General features: G+C 44.6%; 1 protein-coding gene across 1 annotated transcript in view; it reads left to right on the top strand.

The window, feature by feature from the left end:
- The first annotated feature begins 2,268 nt into the window (after positions 1-2,268).
- Positions 2,269-24,554, top strand: part of TNFAIP8L3 (TNF alpha induced protein 8 like 3) — a 45,857-nt gene continuing 23,571 nt past the window's right edge. Inside the window, exons 1-3 of the mRNA XM_007935305.2 lie at positions 2,269-2,283; positions 2,794-2,893; positions 3,022-3,261. Coding sequence (XP_007933496.1) covers positions 2,269-2,283; positions 2,794-2,893; positions 3,022-3,261 — 355 coding nt within the window. The remainder of the gene's footprint in view (positions 2,284-2,793; positions 2,894-3,021; positions 3,262-24,554) is intronic.

A 24,554-nucleotide genomic window follows, 5' to 3' on the forward strand; every position in this document is an offset into this window, starting at 1 on the left:
ACAGAGTAGAACTGCCCCATGGAGTTTCCCAGGCTGTGATATCTTTATGGGAGCAGATCACCAGCTCTTTTCTGCCATGGAGACACTAGGTGGTTTCAAACCATCAATCTTTTTATTAGTAGCCAAGTGCTTTGACCATTACACCACCAGGACTCTTCCATAACTGAATATACTCACTGCCATCAAGTCAATTCTGACTCATAGCGACCACCATTGGGTTTCTGAGGCTGTAAATCTTTATGGAAGTAGATTGCCCCATCTTCTTTCCACAGTGTGGCTGGTGAATTTGAACTGCTGACCTTCTGATTAGCAGCCCAATGCCTTATCCACTACACCACCAGGCCTCCTCATAACTGAGTATCACCAAACTCACTGCTGTCAACTCGGATCCGACTCATAGCAACCCCTTCTAGGGCTCTGAGGAACTAGATCACTGTGGAACTAGATTGCCCAATCTTCCTTCCGAGGAGTGGCTGGTGGGCTTGAACCAGCCTTCTGGTTAGCAATCAAATACCTTAGGCACTACGCCACTAGAGCTCCCTATAACTGAATATTGTTGTGTGCCATTGAGTCGGACCCGACTCAAAGTGACCCCGCCTTGGGTTTCCAAGGTGTATCATTATGGAAGTAGATTGCCCAACCTTCCTTCCAAGGAGTGGCTGGTGGATTTGAACCACCAGCCTTCTGATTAGCAATCAAGTGCCTTAGGCATTATGCTACCAGAGCTCCTATAACTGAATATAGGAACATATAAATTAATAAGTGTTGTTTAGCTAAAGACTCACCTCATAGACTTTTCAGGGTCACTTTGGCTAGTGCCTCCTCCTCTTCAGCATTCTGTCTTGGGGCTGAAATGTAATAGGTACTCAGTAGAGGTCCAATGACTGATAGGCATACAGGTATTATAAATGTGTTCTCCTGGTACGTTGCTCACTGTTGACCAAGTTCTAATAACTGGGCTTCCCTGTTTTCTTTCATTGCTGCTATGCATAGATGTCTCTGTTTATTTCTGTTTCCCTCATCCTTCAATCTAGACCACCTGTCCATTTAAAAAAAAAAAAAAAATCTTCTATCAAGTGCCAGGAAAAGAGGTCTGAGGGAACAGGGATGTTTCCTGTTGTTGAATATTAACTTTTAGAGGAAGCTGAATGTCTTTTTAATCCAATGTGCTTTGTTCTGGGAAGCTATCATTGCTGTTTTTCCTTAAGACCACAAAGCTCTTATGGCAAGCTTTTTAAATGATCCCATGGTTATTTGTCTTTTTGAGTATCAACTGTTACCAAAATTTTGCCATTCCTTTTTTCTTTTCATTTAAAATGTAATTTTTCTAAATAGGATCCATTAGATCTAAGAACTAATGTTCTATCTATAATGGCTAACATTTATTGAACATAAACTTTGTGCCAGGCATTGGGTAATAGTTTCCACACCCATTATTTCATTTACTCTACAACACCCTATGAAAGGGAAGCCAACATACGAGGAAATTGAGGGTGCTTAAGCCCTCGTCCAAAGTCATGACATATCTAGAGTGGGCCTCGTGGCTATTCCTGGGAAATCCATCCAACTTTCTCACTAAAGTGTATGAGTTTGGTCATTCAGAAAACTTTCTAAGAACACACATGGAGTTGCATTTGCACTCTGTAAAGCCCACAACCATCACTAAAGGTGGCTCCCAGGTAGCCAAGAAGCCAGAACTCACTTGTGACCTTTTATCATAGGGGTTAGGAGTAGGTTTGGATATCAGACAGTCCTGATTTCAGTAAGTCCCAACTCCCCCACTTATTGAATGTGAGACCACAGAAAAGTTACCTACACTCTCTGACGTTCAGTTTCCACACCTGTAAATACCGAAAATAGCCTATGTTGAGCTCTGTGAAACTGCCAACTTTCAAGCATTTTTGACTTCCAAGTGGCAAATTCCATCGTCTCAACCTAAATTGCTCACTAGGTCGTTTTCAAGTAAATGAGTGCACACAGGAAACACTCAATAAATGGAGCTTTTTCAAAGGCTTTCTCTTCGCGATTTCGTTTTGCCCAGGTCAATAAAATTAGTTTGCATTCTCTGAGCACACTTTGTATGCAGAGGAGCCAGCCTGAGATTATGTAAATGTTGGAGCTGTTAACTCCGCAGACAATAAAACTGCGTGGATAATCAAGAACTAACAACAAAGGATCTCTTGGGCCCTAACATCTCAGTGCTTTTTCCCGCTAGTTTTCCCTAGTTTACTCACTTAATTAATAAATAAAGAAAAAAAATTTAGGAAAATGGGGAGGGAGTTGGTGAGGAAGTTCAGCATTCTGTGTTTAATCCCCACCAGACAAAGAAAAGGTTTTTAAAATCAATTCCTGCGCCGCAAGTTGGCTGCGTGTAAGTGTCACTGTTCCTTGACTGGCAGGGCGGGTGTAGACGGAGTGGCTAGGGCTCGGACGCACCCAGGCCTAAGAACCAGCTCAACCACCACTTCCCCAACCTGCTCCGCCCACGCCGCGCGAATAATAGTAACTGCCTGAGTAGCCACTGCTTGCTGTGTGTTGTTTACTCTCTGAACTTGGTACCTCACAAGCATTATTTTACGTACTTCCCACTACGTTGCTACGACGAACGAAGTATCACCTCAATTTTCCAGATGAGGAAACAGACACAGAGAGGTTGAGCCACTTGACCAAACTATTGGAGCTGGTGACTCGGACTCGGACTCTAACCCGAGCAGTGCCAGAATTCTCACTCGGAACCTCTCCTTTTTCCACGCTGATAGAGGTGCTTTTTCACCTAAGACTCCTCCAAATTAGTCCACACCCAAGAGAAGGGGCACAACCCGGCCGCCCCGCACACCCTCGCAGCGGCAGCCTGTCCTGGGCGCGCGCAGGGAGGAGCGGCACCGCCCCCGGGGTATTTAACCCCAGTCTGGAACCTGCGGTGCGCCTCTCGCTCGGGCTTCTCCGGGCTAGCGCCTCCCCACCTCCTCCCGGCTCTCTCCCGGCGCGCCCCACCCTCAGCCCCGCGCTAGCCTCGCGCAGGCACCGGCCCGCGGGCGCCGGGTGCGGGGCGCGGGCGGCGGGAAGCCCTCGCCTTTGCTGAGCTGCCCCCGGATCGAGGTGGTCGCGCACCACCCAGCCCGCGCCGCCCCCTTTCCCACACCAAGTGCACCGCGGAGCCGGAGGTGGGACGCCGGGCGGCGGCGGACGCCCGGCCAGTAGCCGGCGGCATGGATTCGGACTCTGGCGAACAGAGCGAGGGGGATCCCGTGACCGCTGCAGGTACAGAGGGGCTGCGACGGCACTGCTGAGAGGGCTGGGGCGAGGCAGAAGGGTAGGCCGGGGCAGGAAATCACAAGTATTTCTCCGAACTGCCAAGCTGGAGGCCGATCCCTTCCAGGCCAGGGCTGGGGTTGCTCCGCGCTGTGAGTTTGCGTTGAGCTCCGGTCCCCCCATGGCACTGGAGAGCTCAGGATAGGGAGATGGTGGATTTGCTGGGGCACTCGGTGCTGCCTGGCTTCTGCAGCGGGCTGGGGTCGCCTCTGCTGGATGGGGGCGGGGAAGGGTTCGGGAAATTCAGGTCTTGTAGTTTGCTGCAGCGAGGGTTGCAACCCATTAATCTTTTGAAATAACTTTACGAGCGAAAGCGGAGTCCTCGAACCCGGGGCGCCGGAACCACCCTGAGGAGCAGGTCATCGGGTCGGAGGGTGTGACGGGGGACTCCGGGAAGGAAAGGCCCTGGAGATGGACGAAGCAGAGGTCAAATGAAAGCTCGTGGCTGCGGTTTCCGAAGCTGCGAGTCCGTGCAAAAGCCCTCGACCATCACTGCCCGACAGCTGGCGGAGGTCCTGGGGTAAGGGGGCCCCCCAGAACGCAGATACGGAGGCACGCGGGAGCCGAGCTTCGCCTTTAAGAGGTGCTGCCAGGTTTTACAATCGATAGTTATCGAAGCAATGGGTGGATGCTTACTCAGGAAAAAATGAATGTCCTCCCCCGCCTCTCCCAGATACAGAGCAACAGGAGGAAGCCACCCACTGCCTGGGGTCGACTTACTGCCTGGCTTCTGCGGGCCCCCACCGGCACACCCTGCTCCCAGCCCCACACACCTGGGACCGACTAGCCCGCCCCACGTGCCGGCAGCTCCTAGCGCCCTGAAGGCTTGGTGTGGTCCGCAGACCTTTGACTTACGTGCTGGGATCCTCCTGGTGCAGACTGGAAACCCCAACGGAACCTCAGATTTCCCAATGTCAGACACAGTCCTGAAGGAGAGGCTCAGGATGTGCCTTCAGCCCAGGTGGGGTTGTAGAAAAGACAGGCTCAGGAGCCAGGCCCAACAGTAACAAGAGTTATGCCAAGGGCCTTACATGTATTATTCCCCTTAAATTCTGACCGCATGTAGTGAGGTGGGTATTTTCTCCATTTTACAGAGGTTCAGAGGTTAAGTGGCTTGCCCACATCTCACATCCAGGGAGTAGCTGAGGTCCCAGGACTCCCTTTCCACTGCCTCTCACTGGGCAGCTGTGGTCTACAGATGTGGGTGGAAAGGAAAGGTATCATTGCCAAGATGCTTGAGTGAGGATTCCTGTGGGTATGCAAGGGCCACCTACTTTGTGTAGGTGTGTGTGGATATAATTCATAAACAGAGCCCTTTGCATGCCTCTCTATTTCTGTGACTATAAAGCACAGAGATTTCTGTCACAGGTGGCTTGTGGATCTCTTCTTACCACTTATAAATTCCAGTGGTGGCGCATCTGTTTCCAGAGCTCAAGAGGCCAAGCACATTGGCACTGGCCTTTATTACTCTCTCAGGATCCCTGACACCAATCTTCTCCCTGCTTCCACTACCCCCAACCTCCTATCCCTTTTGAAGTTGATAAAGAGCAGAGAGGAGGATAAGGAGGCTTAGAGAAAGATGAGGGGAGGAAGAGAGAAGAGAGAGGAGAAACTCCCTTGTCATTTATACTTTGGTGAAAGGAGAGGGAAAAAAGTTCTTAAGAGCCCTGGGGTCTGTAGTGCCTAAGGCATTTGACTGATCAAGAGAAGGCTGGCAGTTCAAACCCACCAGCCACTCCTCGGAAGGAAAGTTGGGCAATCCATTTCTGTAGAGATACCGCCTCGGAAATGCAAGGAGGGGTCACTGTGAGTAGGATCCAACTCTACAGCAGTTGAGTTTGCTTTGCTTTTGGTTTGCTCCAGCGGGTAGTGTCTCTGTGTAGGTCCCTATCAGTTGTGTGAGATGCCTCTACAGAGCTAACAGCAAGTGTTAGATGGATCAGATGAGGGATGCGGCAGCCAGTTCTTGTGAGCTGTCACCATTTGTTTGTGCTTTACTGTTTTCTGCAGTCATTTCTTCTTTCTTCATGGGCTTGAATCTCACAAGTTGAACATTTATTTGAATGTCATAAGCCATTCTACTAAATGGCATTCAGTCTCACTCAAAGTATTCTCTTTTATAGCAAAACCTCAAATTGGGATGTGTCTCTGGCTGCAGACTATGAAGTGAAAACCCTTGTTGCAGCTTCAGATACAGGTTAAATGACAGCTGTATTATCCATCAGGATTGACCTTTGTTCTTAGGGAAAACTTGTCATTCATCTGGAGACCTGTGCAAGCCAAGCTGGTGATGGATTTGTAACTGAGGCAAAGGGTGACAGGATCTGTTGGAGTATTTCCGAGTGTATCTGCGTGCACCTGTGTCAGAAAGAGGTGAGATGGAAGAGCTGCTTCCTTCTCAACATCCTTCCCTCCCCAGACTTGTGAAAAAGCCAGGTCACAGTTAAGAGACTGGACTCTGGAATTAGACCTGGATTTCAGTCTCCACTTGAAGGGCAAATAACTTAACTTCTCCAATTCTCAGTTTCCCCCTCTGCAAAATAGGGATGATGATAGTACAACAGAGAAGGGGGTTGGAAAGATTAAATAAGGTAACATATGAAAATTCTGGTATATAGTAATTAGTTAGTAAATTATAGCTGTTATTTTTATTGTCACCTGATTGGATTATTGTGTTGTTGTTGTTGTTATGTGCCATCAAGTCGGACCCGACTCATAGCGACCCCTCCTTGGGTTTCCGAGGCAGTATCACTACAGAAGTAGATTGCCCCATTTTGCTTCCAAGGAGTGGCTGGTGGGTTTGAACCACCAGCCTTCTGGTTAGCAGTCAAGTGCCTTAGGCACTATGCTACCAGAGCTCCCGGATTATTGTAAGAACACTATTTAATAATGTACCCAAAACAAAACCAAACCAAAAAAATAAAGAACTTCACTGCCATTGGGTTTCCAAGGTGGTATCTGTACAGATTGCCCAGTCTTTCTTCCAAGGATTGGCTGGTGAGTTTGAACTGCCAGCCTTCTGGTTAGCAGTCAAGTGCCTCAGGCACTACACCGTCAGAGCTCCCACCAAGTACTTTGCAAAAATGTCAGTCAGTAGGCACATGTAACACAATTGGATTGTTGTCCTTGTTATCACATTAATAAGTTTGCCTAAGGAGATTTGTTCTAAATTTATTCCTTTTTACTCTCTCCCTTTCTTTCTCTCTGTGTGTATGCATGTATGTGTATGTCTGTTTGAGTTTTGGTTTTGTGAAGTTTTTTTTGTTTGCTTTTTTACCTTTTCTCATTTACATCCATCATCTCAAGACTTGAAGATGGGCACGTTCAAACCTGCTTCTTTCACAACCCCCTCCTCCAGCTCTAGGGAAAGTTGTGAAAATCCTAATCTACTTTCGAATCTGGAGATGGGAGAGGTTCCCTCTTTCATGCCACTTCCAATGGAAGAAGGGGCTTTCAAGGAGCAACACCCTTGAAGCTAAGGGTCAGATGGGGATGGGTTTGAGATTTTTCTCCATTTGTATTATCTGATGTTCAAGGGAACACAGGATAATGTTTCTGTGTCTTTCTGTTCCTGCAGCTCTTTTCTGCCTTTCTGGAGTTTTTGGTTCCTTCTATGATTAGCAAGGAAGCAGGGTTTATGGAACACTGGATTCATTCCAGACACCCATCTTGGCAGCCTCTCCTTTGGCAAACCCACCATCTCTCTGAAATCTTAGAGTGTGGTATATTAACTCAGAAGTGATTGAGAGTCTTTCCTAAGAAGGAACAGGGGAATAAACATTGGTGATGTCAACTTTTTCCCTTTCTGGCTTGGAAGACCAGGACAGTTTATCCAGCTGTGAGAGGAAAGATGAACTACTTCTACTCACAACTAGATGGTCCAGGACAGTTGAGCTGGTGGGCATCCTTGCAGCAGGGTAGGTGCCACAGAGAAGCATTTGACAAAGCCGCTGTGTGTAGGAGAACATCCAGAGAAATAAAGATCAAAGAAAGTGGAGGGCCCCTATCTCTGCCCTTCCTGCTCTTCCCACTCTTCCCTCTCCCAGGGCCTAAGCTTGGCCCATACAAACAAAGGGCCAAGGAATGAGTAGGATTCAATATGTGCCAAGAGAAATAAAGGTTTTCCAAGAGTCAGACACAGCTTGAGCAAAGGTATAAATAAACAGGGAAGTGACTAGAGTATCTAGTATATACTGGGAGAAATGGGAACTAGAATTAGGTTAGTGATGTTGTTAGTATAGTTGTTAAGGCATTTGGCTGCTAACCAAAAGGTTGGGGTTCAAATCCACCATGTGTTCCAAGGAAGAACGATGAGGCAGTCTGCTTCCATAAAGATTTAAAGCCTTGGAAACCCAACGGGAGTCCCTGTGAGTCAGAATCAACTTGATGTCAGTGAGGTTTTTGGTGTTGTTAGCCATGGACTCATGGCAACCCCACGTGCAACAGAATGACAAGCTGCCTAATTCTGCATCATCCCTGTAATCGGTTGCAGATGGACCATTGTGATCCATAGGATTTTTGCTGTCTGATTTTCAGATGTAGATCTCCAGGCCTTTCTTCCTAGTTCTTCTTCGTCTGGAAGCTCCACTGAAACCTGTTCAGCATCCCAGCAACACACAAGCCTCCACTGATAAACAGGCAGTGGCTGCATGTGAAGTGCATTGGCCAGGAGTCAACCCAGGCCTCCCACATGAGAGGCAAGAATTCTACCACTGAGACACCATTGCCCCGTAGGTCAGTAGTTATTATTAGGTGTCTGTCGAGTCAATTTCAACTCATAGCCACCTCATGTGACAGCGTACAACTGCCCCATAGGGTTTTCTAGGCTACAGTCTTTATAGGAGCAGATCACCAGGTCTGTTTTCCATGGAGCCGTGGGTGGGTTTGAACTGCCAACCTTTCAGTTAGCAGCTGAGTGCTTAACTACTGCACCACCGGGGCTTCTTAGGCCAGTGTTGTCATTGTTGTTGTAACCCTACTTACAACAGAACGAAACACTGCCTGGTCCTGCACCAGTCTCATAATCCTTGCTATACCTGAGCCCATCATTGCAGCCACTGTGTCAATCCATCTCTTTGAGGGTCTTCCCCTTTTACACTGACCCTTCACTTTACTATACATGATACCCTTCTTCAGGGAATGGTCCTTTCTGACAACATGACCAAAGTAGGTGAGACGAGGTCTGGCCAGGCTGCACGTCTTCCAGGACAGATTTGTTTGTTCTTCTGCCTACTAACCAGAAGGCTGGCAGTTCAAACCCACCAGCCACTCCTCAGAAGGAATATGGGGCAATCTACTTCCATAGTGATACTGCCTGAGAAACTCAAGGAGGGGTCACTATGAGTCAGGTCCGACTCAACGGCACATAACAACAACAACAACTGCTAGTCTGTGGTACTTTCCATATTCTTCACCAACACTACAACTGTTCTTTGTTCTTCCTTATTCATTGTCCAGCTTTCACATGCATATGAGACCCCTCATATGCATAGGCCAGTGTAAGGATGGTGAATTGTAACAGGGTCTTAAGAACTTGGTGCTGATGATGCCTGCAGAGCCATGGTTGATTGTTCAGCAGAGACCTGACAGTGAAAGCTGGTTTTCAGAAGCCAAGCCTGGGAGAGATAGAACAAGGCAAGGAGTGCCTGGTCTCTAGGCCTCAGCTGCTGGGTTGTGGTCACACTACCAGAGGGGCTGTAACACTAAGGCAGGCAGGAGAGGAAGACTTCCAATGGCATTTCTGAGAAACAAACAACAGAAGTCGGTAACAGATTGTACAAAAGCAGTGAAGAAGCAGAGAAAGAGTAGAAGGGTACTGCAGTATGTTGCCTTGGGGTGAGGGCAGAACAGCCAAGAGAAAATGCCCTGGAGGCAAGAAAGGCAGGTGGTGGCTCCCCTAGCTTAACAAAGCTCCCCAGCACCATGCCCCAAGCTTCCTTTACTTCAGGCACTTCGCAGGAAGTTTTTGAAGGCTCTTGTCCCCTTTAAACAGAAATCTAGCAAGCACATTGAATTGGGGGGAGGGAGAGGATTGTTAAGTTTTGGGATTTGTTGATTTTCATTGTTAAGTTCCTTGGACCCTCACAAGTAGAGGCTCTTCAGGATACTTTGTCAACTGACAGACTGATGGACTGGCTGACTGATAGCAGGGACTACCTGGGGGATCACACATTATTTGGCTGTTAGTCATATCTCCACTTCTCATTCCTGTTTATTGGACTTTTTGTGGGTATCTGCCTCATCCACACAGTGAGTTGTAGGTGCTTTGAGAGTAAGGACTTTGTCTTGTGCATTTTCATGTTGTCAAGATTTTATGGGCATAATAAATGAATGAGCTTCTTGAGTGCCTCCTGAGAACTTTGCATGAAAAGGCCAATCCTGCAGCCAGAAACCTGTCCTATAAAGTAGAACTGCCAAAGCTTTCCATAGGTTTTTTTAATAATTTAATTGGGGCATAATTTTGAGATTGCTTGTACTGTCTGAGGCTCTGTGTTAAGAAGTATAGGCAATACAAATAGAGAGATAAGGACTCAGTCTATCCTATTCTCCAGGGCTTGAATCTTATTGGGGAGATGGTCACATATACCAATGGCCACAGCCTAAGCCATCGTATGAAGGGAGCTTCTGACCACCACCACCCTTGCCCAGGGATTACATCCTGCTTCTCTTTGCTATATTCCTCTTTGACACTGATCATTTTCTACTGTATATTTTATGGTTATTCTTTTACACATCTCATCACCTATACTCAACTGTTAGCTCCCTAAGGGTTAGTAAGGCCTTTTCATCTGTATCACATCCCTTCACCACCACCCATATGTCCTAAATACAGTAGACTGTTGGATGGAAGACGGGTGGAGTTATAGCTTGGTTCTCTAGGAAGCAGACGCTGAGCTGGAGATTAGCATGCAGAAGGTTTAATGGAGTCTGCTCTTGGGAGCTCTGGTGGCATAGTGCCTAAGGCACTTGACTGCTAACCAGAAGGCTGGCGGTTCAAACCCACCAGCCACTCCTCGGAAGGAAGGTTGGACAATCCTACTTCCGTAGTGATACTGCCTCGGAAACCCAAGGAGGGGTCGCTATGAGTCGGGGCTGACTCGATGGCACATAACAACAACAACAACAACTCTTGGGATTAACACCTGGTGAAGGAAAGGGAAGGAAGCTGGACTGTGCAGAGAAAGAAGCCGACCTGTGCTGCAGATCCAACAATAGCCCCAGCCAAGCCCACAGAAAGCTCTGGAACTGAGATGGCCCTTTAGAACTATTCTTATTTGGGGTAAGGAGGCCAAGTTTCTATATCTGCATAGGAATTGGGCATTGGATGTAGGCCGTCTTGAGGAAGCAGATGTGGCCTTGGGAGAAGCTATTCCCTTCAACTGAGAGCTGTCTGAGGGTAACAGTTCCAACAGTGAGTGGAGTAAGTCCTTCATTCCGGAAAAGGAATCTGATCAGTATGTCATGGCATGCCCCATAGGTAACCTCCAAAGTTCTTTATACCCCACTATGTCAAGTCAGTTCTGATTTATCAAACCTACAGGACAGAGTAGAACTGCCTCGATAAAGGGGTTCCAGGACCGTATATCTTTATGGAAGCGGACTGCCACATCTTTCTCCCATGGAGTGGCTGGTGAGTTCGAATTCCAGCCTTTGGGTAAGAAGCTGAGAGCTTCAACCACTGTACCACCAGGGCTTCTCCAAAAGTTTTTTAGGGATATTTTTATTAGGGACAGGGGCCCTATCTACTGGTAGAGTTCAGGGGATAGTTGCTAAGCTATGCACTTTATCTAGATCTCTATAAGACGGTTTAGACTGCCAAATGGAATTAGCCATTTTGTCTAGTCTTCATATCTCTGCATCCAACTATTCAATCCATATAATCTCGTGTTCGGTTGGTGCTGGGTGCTATGATAGTATGTAAAAGTGGAGTTAGATGTGATCCTGCCCTCAATAGACTTTATACCCATGTTGGAAAGAGTCAACACCCACCCAAAACTGTGTCGGCAGACAGAGTGGCATCAGCAATAAATAATGGAGGATTTGGATCATGGTGCAATCCTGTGGTCTTGAACTCTGGAGTGAAGACTTCATGGAGGAGCCTTGAAGGGGTGAAAGATTTAAATGGTAGAAGAAAGAGGGCATCATCCAGCCAGATGGAAGTAGAGGAGGTGGCAAGGAGAGGAGCCTATGAAGAGCCTGGCCTGGCTGGACAGGAGCCCCTGTAGAGCTGATAGGAGAAGGTTGTCTAACTCAAAACTTAAAATTGGCTGTCATTGTTGCAGTTGTAGCCAACATGTATGTTTCTGGAGCTGGAGAGAGGATGTGTATGGCTGTGTACATATGCAGCTCTATTTCCTACATTCTTTTTCTCTTGAGAAAATATATGGCACCTGCTTTTCCATTTGTCAGCAAAACTAAATTATAGTCACACTTTCCATTAGCAGTTTTCTCTAACTGGTTCATTCTCTTCCAAAATTACCATTGACTCCTATTTGAATTCACATATAAATCTCTATAAAGACAGTATTAAATAATTTTGTTTAGTTTTCCAACCACTTGGCTTCCAACTGTATGTAAAATGCCTGTGTAGGTGGGTGTTTGGGCTGTATTCTATACAAGTACAGAAAGGAAAAGGATAAAGAAAAGGAATTTAAAAAACAAATTTCCTGTAACAGACCAATGCAAGGAGACACGGAAGGAGAGTGAATACCCCCTCCACACACACACACATATATTAAGGCATGCTGGATAAAAATTTTTTATACATCAGAAGTGCTGTTCTTAGGTCTTAGACAGATTTAATGGCCAAATTCCGAGGCTGCTTTAGAACAATCTTCACGTTCATATTGGGTTTCCAAACATCATTGCCTGGGAATAAATTTGAGCCTGTTCATGGAAAATCTACTGGTGTGCAGGCTATAAAAATGGAAGGCTTGGAGGCTTGGAAAGTGCTAGACACACCCTAATAGAAACTAGTATTTTGTAACTTAGTTCTCGGAGAAAAAAGGAGACATTTTGGTTGTATCTAAATATTGCTTTAAACTGTTAAAAAAAAGAAAAGAAAAGAAAAAAAAACCACAGAACAGCCACTGGCTTCTAGGTTCTCTTTTTCAAAAGTAAAATATGCTTTCTGCGAAACTGTTCTAGCCCCTGAAAGGAAGCATTTCAGTGATAAGTAGCTTTGTGGAGACTCCCGGTTTATATTTTTGTAGTCAAGGCATCTAATTTCATGTGAGGGAGGAAATTCTGTAAAAGCTGTTGCTGGTGAGCACACACATCCCACATTCCTGATTTGGGGCTTGGGGGTTATGCTGGGGAGGTGAACAAATATTTCTGCACAGAGTGTAGGAGGGAGGCCAAGGGGCCGTCTGCGGGACAGACCTCTGCAGTAGCTCTTCCCAACCACATTTGAGTCCTGGTCCCTTGGTCTCCTTAGGATGAGATTGAGAAAGTCAGGGAGAGGAGACTGGGACTGGGGGTCATAGGATGAAACTGGAATCTAAGAAGTTGTGGCAAATATCAAACAAGATTAGAAACTGTTAAGGATGGTCTTCGTCCAGCCAGCCTCCAGCCCCAGACAGACATGAAAAAAAATATATAAAGTTACTTACTATTAAAAATGATAGTGATGATGGCTACAGTTTATTAAGTGCTTATTATGTGTTGGAGGCAGCAGTGGTGGTTCGGTGGTAGAATTCCCGCCTCCCACCAGAAGACCTAGGTTTGATTCCTGATCATTACATTTTATGCAGAATCACCACCCTGCTGTCAGGGGAAGCTTTTCTGTTGCTCTAATGCTAATTAAACAGGTTTTGGTGGAGTGTCCAGGAGCTCTGGTAGCGTAGTGCCTAAGGCACATGACTGCTAACCATAAGGCTGGCGGTTCAAACCCACCAGCCACTCCTCGGAAGAAAGGTTGGGCAATCTACTTCCATAGTGATACTGCCTCGGAAACCCAAGGAGGGGTCGCTATGAGTTGGGTCCGACTCGATGGCACATAACAGCAATAGCGACATGCATGAGGTTTCCGTGAGTCCTGGGGGTCAACTCAGCAGCTAGCTATTAACAACATGTATTAGGGACTGGATTAACTTTTTATAAGGAATTTAACCATTATATCAGCCTTCTGGGCTCAACTCTGCTGTTGAGTCGATTACGACTCATAGCGACTCTTCCTTAGGTTTCCGGTGCAGTATCTCTATGCAAGTAGACTGCCCACCAGGCACCTGAGGCACAGAGAGGTTACATAACTTAACCAGGGTCATATAGCTTGTAAGTGGATGTGAAGCCAGTCTAATTTCAGACTCTACTCCTGAACCAGGTAGACTATGTAGTTAGGTTGGTGGATGCTACCAGGTTCCTTGGCTGCATCCTCACACCTCTCAGCTATTATGGTGCCCAGAACTCTGACTTTGAGGCGCCATCTGTTAGGGTTAGGGCATTTTCAACTGCAGACATTACGTGCATTAGCCCACTGACATCTGTCAAGGATTGGCTGGCATGGGCTGCAGAATAAGGGGATGAGAGGGAAGATCGGGGAGAGGCGGCACAAAGCTACTACCAAAGAGTGAAGGAGCTGGAGGACCCTACAGCAGTGGGCATTCTCAGGGTCCACAGAACTGGTAGCTGGTGAGTGTGGTAAACACTGAGAAACGAGAAAAGGGGTTGAAAGCAGAGAAGAGAGGTGCTTTTCTCGGAGGGTATTAAGCCAGATCCTAAACCTTTTCTGCCCCACCCTAACATTTAGAATCATTTCAGGAATCCACAGGACTTGGTGACCACTAAGATTCAAGGAAGAGAGAAAACTCCGGATGAGACTGTAGTGTAGTGAAGAGAACTTGAAATTCAGAGCTAGAAGACTTCATTTGTGTTTGAGTTTCCAGGACTGTCTTCTTAGTTATTGCCTTTTGACATTGTTTTATGATCAAAGGAATGCAAGCTCATTTTAGAATATGTGAAAATAGTATAAAAGAATTAAATGGCGCCCTAAGAATAGATGTGCTTTTCCAAAGGCAAGAGTGTAGTCCGAAAGTAATCCTGAAAAGAAATGGGCTTTTCTGGAGGACGGAAGGGGGCTTTTTAAAAGAGCAAGAGCCGCGCTTTCTGAAATGTTTACCTGGGGATACAAAAAACATCTGGCAATACTGCCACTCCGCTTCCTTTATTCTCTCCCCAAAGCCTATGTAATAAAAAAAGGTCATTGTGCCATGCTGAATCCTACTGTGCATCCAGAGTTGTTCTGGATTTTGAGGTATCAAAAGGACACCTGCTCTTTTTCCTTCCAGTATTTTCACTGTGTTCTTGCTGCGTCCTCTGCTCACCTCTTCTTCTCCTGAGGTCCCCCGCCGTACATCCACCCAGAGCTTGGACCACCACAGGGCTTTCCCTAGCAGCCTCCTTCCCCTGTACACGACCTACTCCCCTTTCTCAGTCAGGAGAGCCCTACATGGAGCTCTCAGAAGATTATTACTTTAAAAAAAAAATACTCAAGAGGCATTTAGTAGGTTTTAAGATGCCCAGTGACAATTGCCAAGGTTAATTTACATTGAACTTAAATAGCTACCAACTTCTGGAATAGATTTATTGGCCTCTAGTTCTCCAGTTGTGGGATAGTGCCTTAGGCATTTGACTGCTCATCAGAAGCCTGGTGGTTCAAACCCATCAGCCATGCCTCAGAAGGAAGGTTGGGCAATTTGCTTCTGTAGTGATACCACCTCAGAAACCCAAGCAGGGGTTGCTATGAGTTGGATCTGACTCGACAGCAGTGAGTTTGGTTTTTTTGGTTTTGGAGTTCTCCAATTATGTTTTACCTTTGTTTAGATTGATTCTTTTGGAGTGTGTGGGGAGGTGGTAAGGAAACAGGGACGATTCTCTCATCTGTATTAGACCTTTCTACCATTAGGATTTAACTTCAAAATTCACTGATTCCATCTCAATCAAGCAAGGTTGTCAGAGCAAAGTCTATACAAGGACAAGCTTTAGAAAGCCCAGAGGAGTATCTAAAGGGAATTAAACCTGAATTTTTTGGCTCTTTTTCTCTTTCGACTTCTCTGTGTATAATCCTGGTTTTTCCGCAACTTCCTTCTCTTCCTCATTAATAAGTCTGTCTTTTCCTACTTATCTTCCCCCAAGGCCAGCTGTTGACCTTGTTCCTTTCTAACAACATATTTTAGTTTAGAAAAAGACCCTCCATTCTTGCAGCACCTAGCTAAAGAGTCCCAAAGCTGTGCATCTAGCCCAGTCTTCTCTCCTGAACAAGAATCCTGCCTCTCCACAGACCCCTGGGCCTCCCTACCTGACTGCCCAGGAGATACCTCCACTCAGCATATCCAAACCCAGATCCATTATCTTCCTTTCACCCTTCCTGATCTTCTGGTAGCTTCGCCAGCCACCAAGTCATTCAAACAAATGTGAAGACATAAGAACAATGAAATATCCTACTCACATGATCTCTTAGCAGTAGTCCAACATGGATAAAGTAGGTTTTATTATTCCCAGTTTGCAGATGAAGAAACAGATCCAGAGAGATTAAATTATCCCAAATCACAAAGTGACAGATTTTCACTATTTAAAACTACCACATACCAAAAAAGAAAAAAGAGAGAAACAACCTAAATATCTAACTAATAAACACATTAAGTATTCATTCAAATATGTATTGAATGATTTAATACATTTCTATGGAGTGGAACATTATTCAGCTGTTAAAGAAAATTAATTTGAAGATTATTTAATGATATAGGGAAATTTTCATATTATAATGTTGCATAAAGACAGGTTGACAATCTATGATCCTAATTTTGCTATACACATAAATACATACACATATGCCCTCATATCAGTATATACATATACCACTTTTTATATATGGAAAATGGGTGAAACCCCCCTCACATTTACATGCATAAACACTTTCATTTTGAAAATTTTTTTTTAATGCTACATGAGTTTATTTCTTCTTTGTACTTGTCGTCTGGATTTTTCCTTAATGACTGTGTAAAACTTTCAGTTGGAAATGTTACTTTAAAGCAACCCAGCCTGTGTTAGGGTATAACCCAGTCTTCTTTCCTCCCCTCTTCCAGCTCATCCATTGCCCTCACTCACCCCTTTCTTTGGTGCTTCCACACCATAACCACCCCTCTCCTCTAAACTCATCCAGCTTGGCTGGCCCTTGTGAGCCTTGGAGGGGAAGTATAGGCACACAGGATGGGTAATGAGCTTATAGATTTTAGGCCTATAGACTGGCTCAGGGCTCTAGAGGCCTCTCAGGCTAAAGGACCTGCTGGGAGAGGTATGAGAACCAGTGAGGCTTGTTGACTCAGCCATTTGGGGTATCTCAAAATGTGCCCTTGCTGAGAATAAAAGGGCTGTGTATGCACAGGGACACAGTTCGGGGGGCAGGAGTGCATGAGAGGGATACACAGGGAAGAAGTAATTATGGAGAGGAAGTGGGAGGGGAGCTGTTGCATTGTGGGAAATTGCAGTCAGTGTTATGAGACAAGGTGTACATAAGCTGCTGTGTGGAAAGTGAATTTGCTCTGTAAACTTTCACCCAAATCACAATAAAAATTAAAAAATAAATGGATGGAAAAAAAAAAAGTGCACTTGCTCTTACTTTTGACCAGCATCTCTGCATCTGACATCTTGGACCCTCACTACTTCCATGACCTTTCTCCATCCCTGGCCCACTCCTGAATATGAGTGACTTTCACTCCATTTTTTTCATTTATGCATTGATTTTGTGTCTTTGTTACTTTTACAACTAGGGAAAAAAAGCACATTTTAATGATAAGAATGACTCAACAACAGAAAGACAAAGAATCCGATTAAAAATTGGGCAAAGGACTTGAATAGACTTTTCTCCAAAGATGTGCCAATAAGCACATGAAAAGATGCTTCACATCAGTAGTCATTAGGGAAATGCAAATCAAAACCACAGTGAGATACATGTCATACCCACTAGGATGGCTATTATCTAACAACAAAACAGAAAATAGCAAGCGTTGTTGAGAATGTAGGAAAACTGGAACCTTCATACATTGAACTTAAAATGGTGCAGCCACTTTGGAAAAGTTCGATTCCTCAAAAAGTTAAACATAGAATTCCCATGTGACCCAGCAATTCCACTCCTAGATACATACCATAAAGAATTGAAAGCAGGAATTCAGAATCTTTATACATTGATATTCATTGCATCATTATTCACAATAGCCAAAAGGTGGAAGGAAACTGAGTATTCATCAGTAGATGAATGGGTAAAATGTGGCATACACATATTAAAAAAAAAAAAAATTCATTGCCATTGAGTTGATTCCAACTCATAGAGAACCCCATTGGGTTTCCAAGTTGGTAAATCTTTACTGAAATAGATTGCCTAATCGTCCTTCTGAGGAGTAGCTGGTGGGTTCCAACTGCCAGCCTTCTGGTTATCAATCAAATGCCTCAGGCACTGCACCACCAGAGCTCCTTCACATATGCATACAATGGTATATTATTCTGTCATAAAAAGGAATTAAATTCTGATACTTGCTACAACACAGATGAACCTTGAAAACATGCTGAATGAAAATAAATCAGACACAAAAGGATAAATTTATATGGTTCCACTTACATGAAATATCTAGACTAGGCAAATGCATAGAGACCGAAAATAGAATGGAGCTTACCAGGAGCTGAGGGAAGAGAAAAAATGGGGAATGTGATTAATGAATACAGTTTCTGTTTGGGCTCATAAAAAAAAAGTCCTGGAAATAGGTAGATTTTGCAATATTGTGAATGCACTTAATGCCACTGAACTGTACATTGGAAAATGGTAAATTGTATGTATATTTTACTGCAATAATTTTTTTAAAATAGCCTATTATGACAGGATATCTTGGTTATCTAGTGCTGCTGTAACAGAAATACCTCAAGCGGATGGCTTAAAACAAACAAATTTATTTTCTCACGGTTTAGGAGGCTAGAAGTCCAAACTCAAGGTACCAGCTATAGAGGAAGGCTTGCTCTCTGTCAGTTCTGAAGGAAGCTTCTTGTCTCTTCTCAGCTTCTGCTTCTGGGAAATCTTCATGTGGCTTGGCATTTCTCTTCCCTTGTCTCAGTTCTCCCTTGCTTGTTTAATATGTTTCAAATCTCAAAAGAGACTGACTCAAGACATACCCTATGCTAATCATGCCTCATTAACATAACAAAGACAAACCATTCTCAGATAGGATTATAACCCCAGGCCTGGACGTTAGGATTTACAACACATATTTCTGGGGGACACAATTCAATTCATAACACGGAATTATTAACTTTTGAAAGGGAAAAGGTTGCCACCACTTTCCCCCCAAAAAATGAATTATTAAGATGTTGTATGATATATATATGTGTGTGTGTGTGTGTGTGTATGTATGTATTGTATGAACAGAAGATTTCAAAGGGCAGCTGGAGAAGACAAGGAAACTGCAAAGACCTACAATTAGAAAACCAAAAAAGAAGAACACACTTGGCATTTCTCAAACTAAAAGAACTAAAGGAAAAATTCAAGCCTCAAGTTGCAGTATTGAAGAATTCTATGAGCAAAATAGTGAACAATGTAAGAAGCATCAAAAGAAGATGGAAGGGATACACAAGGTCACTGTGCCAAAAAGAATAGGTCAACATTCAGCCATTTCAAAGGTAGCATATGATTAAGAATCTATGGTTTAAGAATCAAAGGTAGCATATGAGTAAGAATCTATTGCAGGAAGAAGTCCAAACTGCACTAAAGGAATTGGTGACAAACAAGGTTCCAGGAATTCACAGAATACCCATTGAGATATTTCAAGCAATGGATGCAGCACTGGAGGTGTTCATTATTGAACAATAATGGAAATTATTGAGCAATATCTTAATATCACATGCAAATAAAATTTTGCTGAAGATAATTAAAAAATGGTTGCAGCAGTGTATTGACAGAGAACTTCCAGAAATTCAAGCTTCATTCAGAAGAGGATGTGGAACAAAGGATATTATTGCTGATGTCAGATGACCTTGGCTGGAAGCAAAGAAGAGCAGAAAGATGTTTTATAGACTATGCAAAGGCATTCCACTGTGTGGATCATAACAAATTGTGGATAGTACTGTGAAGAATGGGAATTCCAGAACACTTAATTGTGCTCATGAGGAACATTTACATAAACCAAGAGGCAGTAATTTGAACAGAACAAGGATACTGCATGGTTTTAAATCAGGAAGGGTATGCATCATGGTTGTATCCTTTCACCATATTTATTCAACCTGCATGCTGAGCAAATAAACTGAGAAGCTGGACTATGTAAGGAAGAACAGGGCATTAGGAATGGAGGAAGACTCATTAACAACCTGTGATATGCAGATGATGACACAGCCTTGCTTGCTCAAAGTGAAGATGACTTGAAGCATTTACTGATGAAGATTAAACACTACAGTCTAAAGTATGTATTACAACTCTCATAGTGACCCCTCCTTGGGTTTCCAAGGTGGTATAACTACAGAAGTAGATTGCCCAACCTTCCTTCTGAGGAGTGGCTGGTGGGTTTGAACCACCAGCCTTCTGGTTAGCAGTCAAATGCCTTAGGCACTATGCTACCAGAGCTCCTCCTCAATATAAAGAAAACAAAAATCCTCACAACTGGACCTATAAGCAGCATCATGATAAATGGAGAAAGGATTGAAGTTGTCCAAGATTTCCTATTACTTGGTTCCACAATCAACACAAATGGAAGCAGCAGTCAAGACATCAGATGACGTATTGCACTGGGAAAATCTGTTGTAAAAGACCTCTTTAAAGTGCTGAAGAGCAAAGTGTCTCTTTGAAGACTAAGGTGCGCCTAACCTAAGCCAGGGTATTGTTAATTGCCTCATATACTTGTGAAAGCTGGACAGTGAATAAGGAGGAGTGAAGAAGAGTTGATGCTTTTGAATTATGATGTTGGCTAAGAATACAACTGGAATACTCCTTGGAAGCGAGAATGGCCAGACTTCATCTCATGCACTTTGGTCATGTTTTCAGAAGGGACCATTCCCTGGAGAAGGATGTCATGCTTGGTAAAGTGGAGGATCAGCAGAAAAGGGGAAGACCCTCAACAAGATGGATTGACACAGTGGCTGCAATGATGGACTCAAGTATAGCAAGTATTGTGAGGCTGTTGCAGGACTGACAGCGTTTTGTTCTATTGTACATAGGGTCACTATGAGTCACAGCCAACTTGACAGCACCTAACAACAACAACAGGGAGCTCTGGTGGGATAGTGCCTAAGGCATTTGACTGCTAACCAGAAGGCTGGCAGTTCAAACCCACCAGTCACTCTTCGGAAGGAAGGTTGGGCAATCTACTTCTGTAGTGATACCACCTCGGAAACCGTAGGAGGGGTCGCTATGAGTCAGATCCCACTCGACGACAGTGAGTGAGTTTCTGGTGGTGCAGTGGTTAAAGCATTCAGCTGCTAGCCATAACGTTGGCAGTTCAAACCCACCAGCCAGATGAGGCAAACTTCCATAAGGATTTACAGCCTTGGAAATCCAATAGAGCAGTTCTACTCTGTCCTACAGGGTCACTAAGAGCCAGAATCGACTCAATGGTGGTGGGTTTTTTGTTTGTTTTATTGCAAGAAAAGGTTGTGAAGGTGATTGTGAACAATTTGTTTTGAGTGGAAGTTGGTTAGTCCTTTCAAAGTGAGGGCAAATTTACATAAAATTAAAGGGCAAATACCAGTTGTCCTTAAATCAGACAGTTGCCCTTAAGTTAGATGTTGGTAACCCCTGGGATTGCCCATATAACCAAATTGGAAAGTGGAAGGAGAAATGAATGGGGAAGAGAGCTAAATCCTTACCTTTAACAGGAATATAAAAGTGAATAAAAACAAGAATAGTACAAGCATGTAATTTAAATACAGAGAGTTGATTATTACTTGAAACAGCTAGCATAGTTTAAAGTGGTTTGCCCCTCAGGAGCCAGAATCAGAGACAGGGCAGAGGAAGCTGCGTTTTGTTTATAAGCTTTGTAGAATGATTGGCCTTTTAAGTAATGTACCTCTATTACTTTGAAACTTCTGTATACAGAAGAATCACCTGGGGATCTTGTTAAAAATGTAGATTCAGATTCAGTATATCTGGGGTGGAAATGCAAATTCGCAGCGGGGGTTGGGGGGTTTGGCAAACTGCAATGAACCATTCAAAGCCTTGGTTTGAAAATAAAATTGTTTAAAATGATAATTGACTGGTCATCCCAGGGGCAGGAGGGCCCTCCGGTGGTGTAGTGCCTGAGGCATTTGACTGCTAACCAGAAAGCTGAAGGTTCAAACCCACCAGCCACTGCTCAGAAGGAAGATTGGGCGATCTACTTCCATAGTAATACTACCTAGGAAACCCAAAGAGGGGTTGCTATGAGTCGGATCCAACTTGTCAGCAGTGAGCTTGGTTTCTTTTTTCTTTCTTTTTTTTTTTTTTTTTGCAGTCATCCCACGAAGTAATATCGTAGTGACCATGTCTAGTGTAGGAGAGGGGCACAGTGGGTGGCTCTTGCTTGGTTCTGGGGCCTTGAGGAGAGGAGAAGCCCCCTGAGCTCAGGAGGAGGCCAGAGAAGGGCAGAAAGAGAGTCTCAGGCCCCTAGGTGGTGGGAGCAAGCTTCAGTGTCCCAAGGCCGCACCAGCTCCTGTTATCATTATTGTTCCTGACATAAGTGTGAGTACATTTCAGTAAAATGTCACTGGGTTTCCAAGGTGGTATAACCATTATAATGGTATAATGAATGATAGCCATTCATTCATGCAATAAATGTTCTCTATGTTCCATTCCCTGGATGGAGTTCCCAGGATGAATAAACCATGATCCCTGCCCTCAAGGAGTTCACAGACTCCTTGGCAATATAGTCACTCACCTGGCTAATGGATGATGAGAATACATGGTGATAAGAATATACTAGAGGGATTGGCATAACATACTACACAAAAACATTGTTCTACATCCTACTTCAGTGAGTAGTAATTGGGATCTTAAAAGCTTGCAAGTGGCCATCTAGATGCAACAATTGGTCTGTCCTGGTCCAGAGCAAAGAACAATGAAGAAAAACAAAGATGCATGGAAACAATTAGTCTAAGGAACTAGTGGGCCACACAAACCTCAGCCTATATGGCCATCAGGCCAGAAGAACTAGATGGTGCCTGGCTACCACTGTCAACCACTTAGAAAGGGATCAATGCAGGAGATCCTAGATAGAGTGGGAGAACAATGTAGAACAAAACTCAAAATCATAAAAAAAAAAAAAAAAAAAACCAGGTTTTTGGTTGCTATAGCATGGTGAGATTCCCAAGATTATGGCCTCTAGTTATTCTTCAGGGAGCTCTGGTAGCCTAGTGCCTAAGGCACTTGACTGCTAACCAGAAGGCTGGCGGTTCAAACCCACCAGCCACTCCTCAGAAGGAAGATGGGGCAATCTACTTCCGTAGTTATACTGCCTTGGAAACCCAAGGAGGGGTCGCTATGAGTCAGGTCCGACTTGATGGTGCATAACAACAAAAACAAGTTACCCTTCAGGCCTGGAATTGAACTCACTCCAGTGTCTTCCAGCCAAACAAAAGATAGTCATATAGGGTGAACATTTACACCAGGTAGATACACTCCTTAGAATGAACAGTCATGGGAGAGCAAAAGGACAGTATTTGCACAGAGAGATTGCTCAGGGGGCAGGAATGCGTAGGAAAGAAGGACACCGGAAAGAGAAAACTACAGGGAAGAAGTGGAAAGAGAGCTGTTACATTGTGGGGATTGTAGTCAGTATCATGAAACAAAATGTGTATGAACTGCTGTATAGAAAATGAATTTGCTGTGTAAACTGTCATCCACATCACAATACAAATAAAAATAATAAGAAGAAAGAATATACTGGAGGGAGAAATGATTGCAGAGAGGAGTCAACCAGAAGTCAGAAGTGCTTCAGGAGGTAATCCCTCAGCAGAGCTCTAGAGGTTGAGTAGGAATTAGTGGAGGTGGTGTAGCAGGGTCTCCAGATACAGAATATGGAATGTGCAAAGGCTCAGAGGGGACCAAGCATGAGAGAGCCAGTACACGTGAGCCCTGCATGTGGCCTGGAGTCAGGAGCTTAGCATTTGTAGGAGGTAAAGCTGGAGAAGTAAACAGAACACAGGTCATTATCTCAGGAGCCTGACGTGCCATGCTGAGGAGTCTGGACTTTGTCTTGAAGATTATGGGGAGCAAGTCAAGGTTCTTTCTAGCATCATCAAAATTTGCCCTCAGCACAGTGGAGAATAGAATAAAAGCAGAGAAGAGAGATCGGTAAGGGGACAGGCTATTGGATGTAACATGAAAGTTTGTACTAAGATAGTGTCAGTGAGGCAGAGAAAGGCAGATGCTTTTGAAGGTGTAAAGGTTCATCAACTGTCTGATGCTTCATTAGATGTTAGAGGTGAGGAAGAGAAATAAGGCAAGGATGACTTCCAATTCTTGCCTGGATATGGGCAATCTGCTGTGGGCAGCAGAGCCTCTTGTAGTATGAAGAGGAGGGCTTATGGGGGATGGAGATGAGTGACATTCTAAACATGTGAAATGGGATGTTCTGCAGAGAACTAGATGGAGAGGTCCAGCAGACAGTTATAGATAGTGTGGTCGGCCTCCAGAGAGGCCCCTGGGCTAAGTGAACATAGGTGGAAGGGGTCAGCAGTGTGGAAAGGGTGAAAACTGCTCAGTGAGGGAAAGTGTGTGATGAGAGAGAAGACGGCCTTGAATACATTCAGGAGAACACCCACACTTAAGGCACAGGCAGAAGAAAGGAGCCCTGGAGGATGCTGAGAAGGAGTAAGCAGAGGAGGGGGAGGACTAGGAGAATGTAGGTCAGGAAAGCGGAGACTGGGGGAGGGTACCATGCCCATAGAGGTCAGGTAAGCCCAGGTCTGAGAAGTGGATTGTCTCTGCGAGACTGCCAAGGCATTAAGGATGGTTGGTGTATAACATGTAAAATCGCCTCCCCTCCCCACTCATATACAACACACTGTGATGACCAAAAATGCCCTCCTGTGTTTCCAAACACTACTTGGCGACAATTAGAAAATCATGTGGTGACTCTGGTAAGGGCAGCTGCAATAATGAACTTGGGTAAAAGCCAGGAAAGAAGAAAGCCACAGCTCCTGAAGCCATTCTCTCCTCGGACTTCATCCTACAGTCTCCAGAAACAGAGATCCTGGGTCCCCATCCTCTTCCTGCATGATATCACTTCCTGAGATGA

Source organism: Orycteropus afer, unplaced genomic scaffold (assembly GCF_000298275.1).
Source record: "Orycteropus afer afer isolate SDZICR_OR568_19922 unplaced genomic scaffold, OryAfe1.0 scaffold00026, whole genome shotgun sequence".
NCBI classification, from domain to species: Eukaryota; Metazoa; Chordata; class Mammalia; order Tubulidentata; family Orycteropodidae; genus Orycteropus; species Orycteropus afer.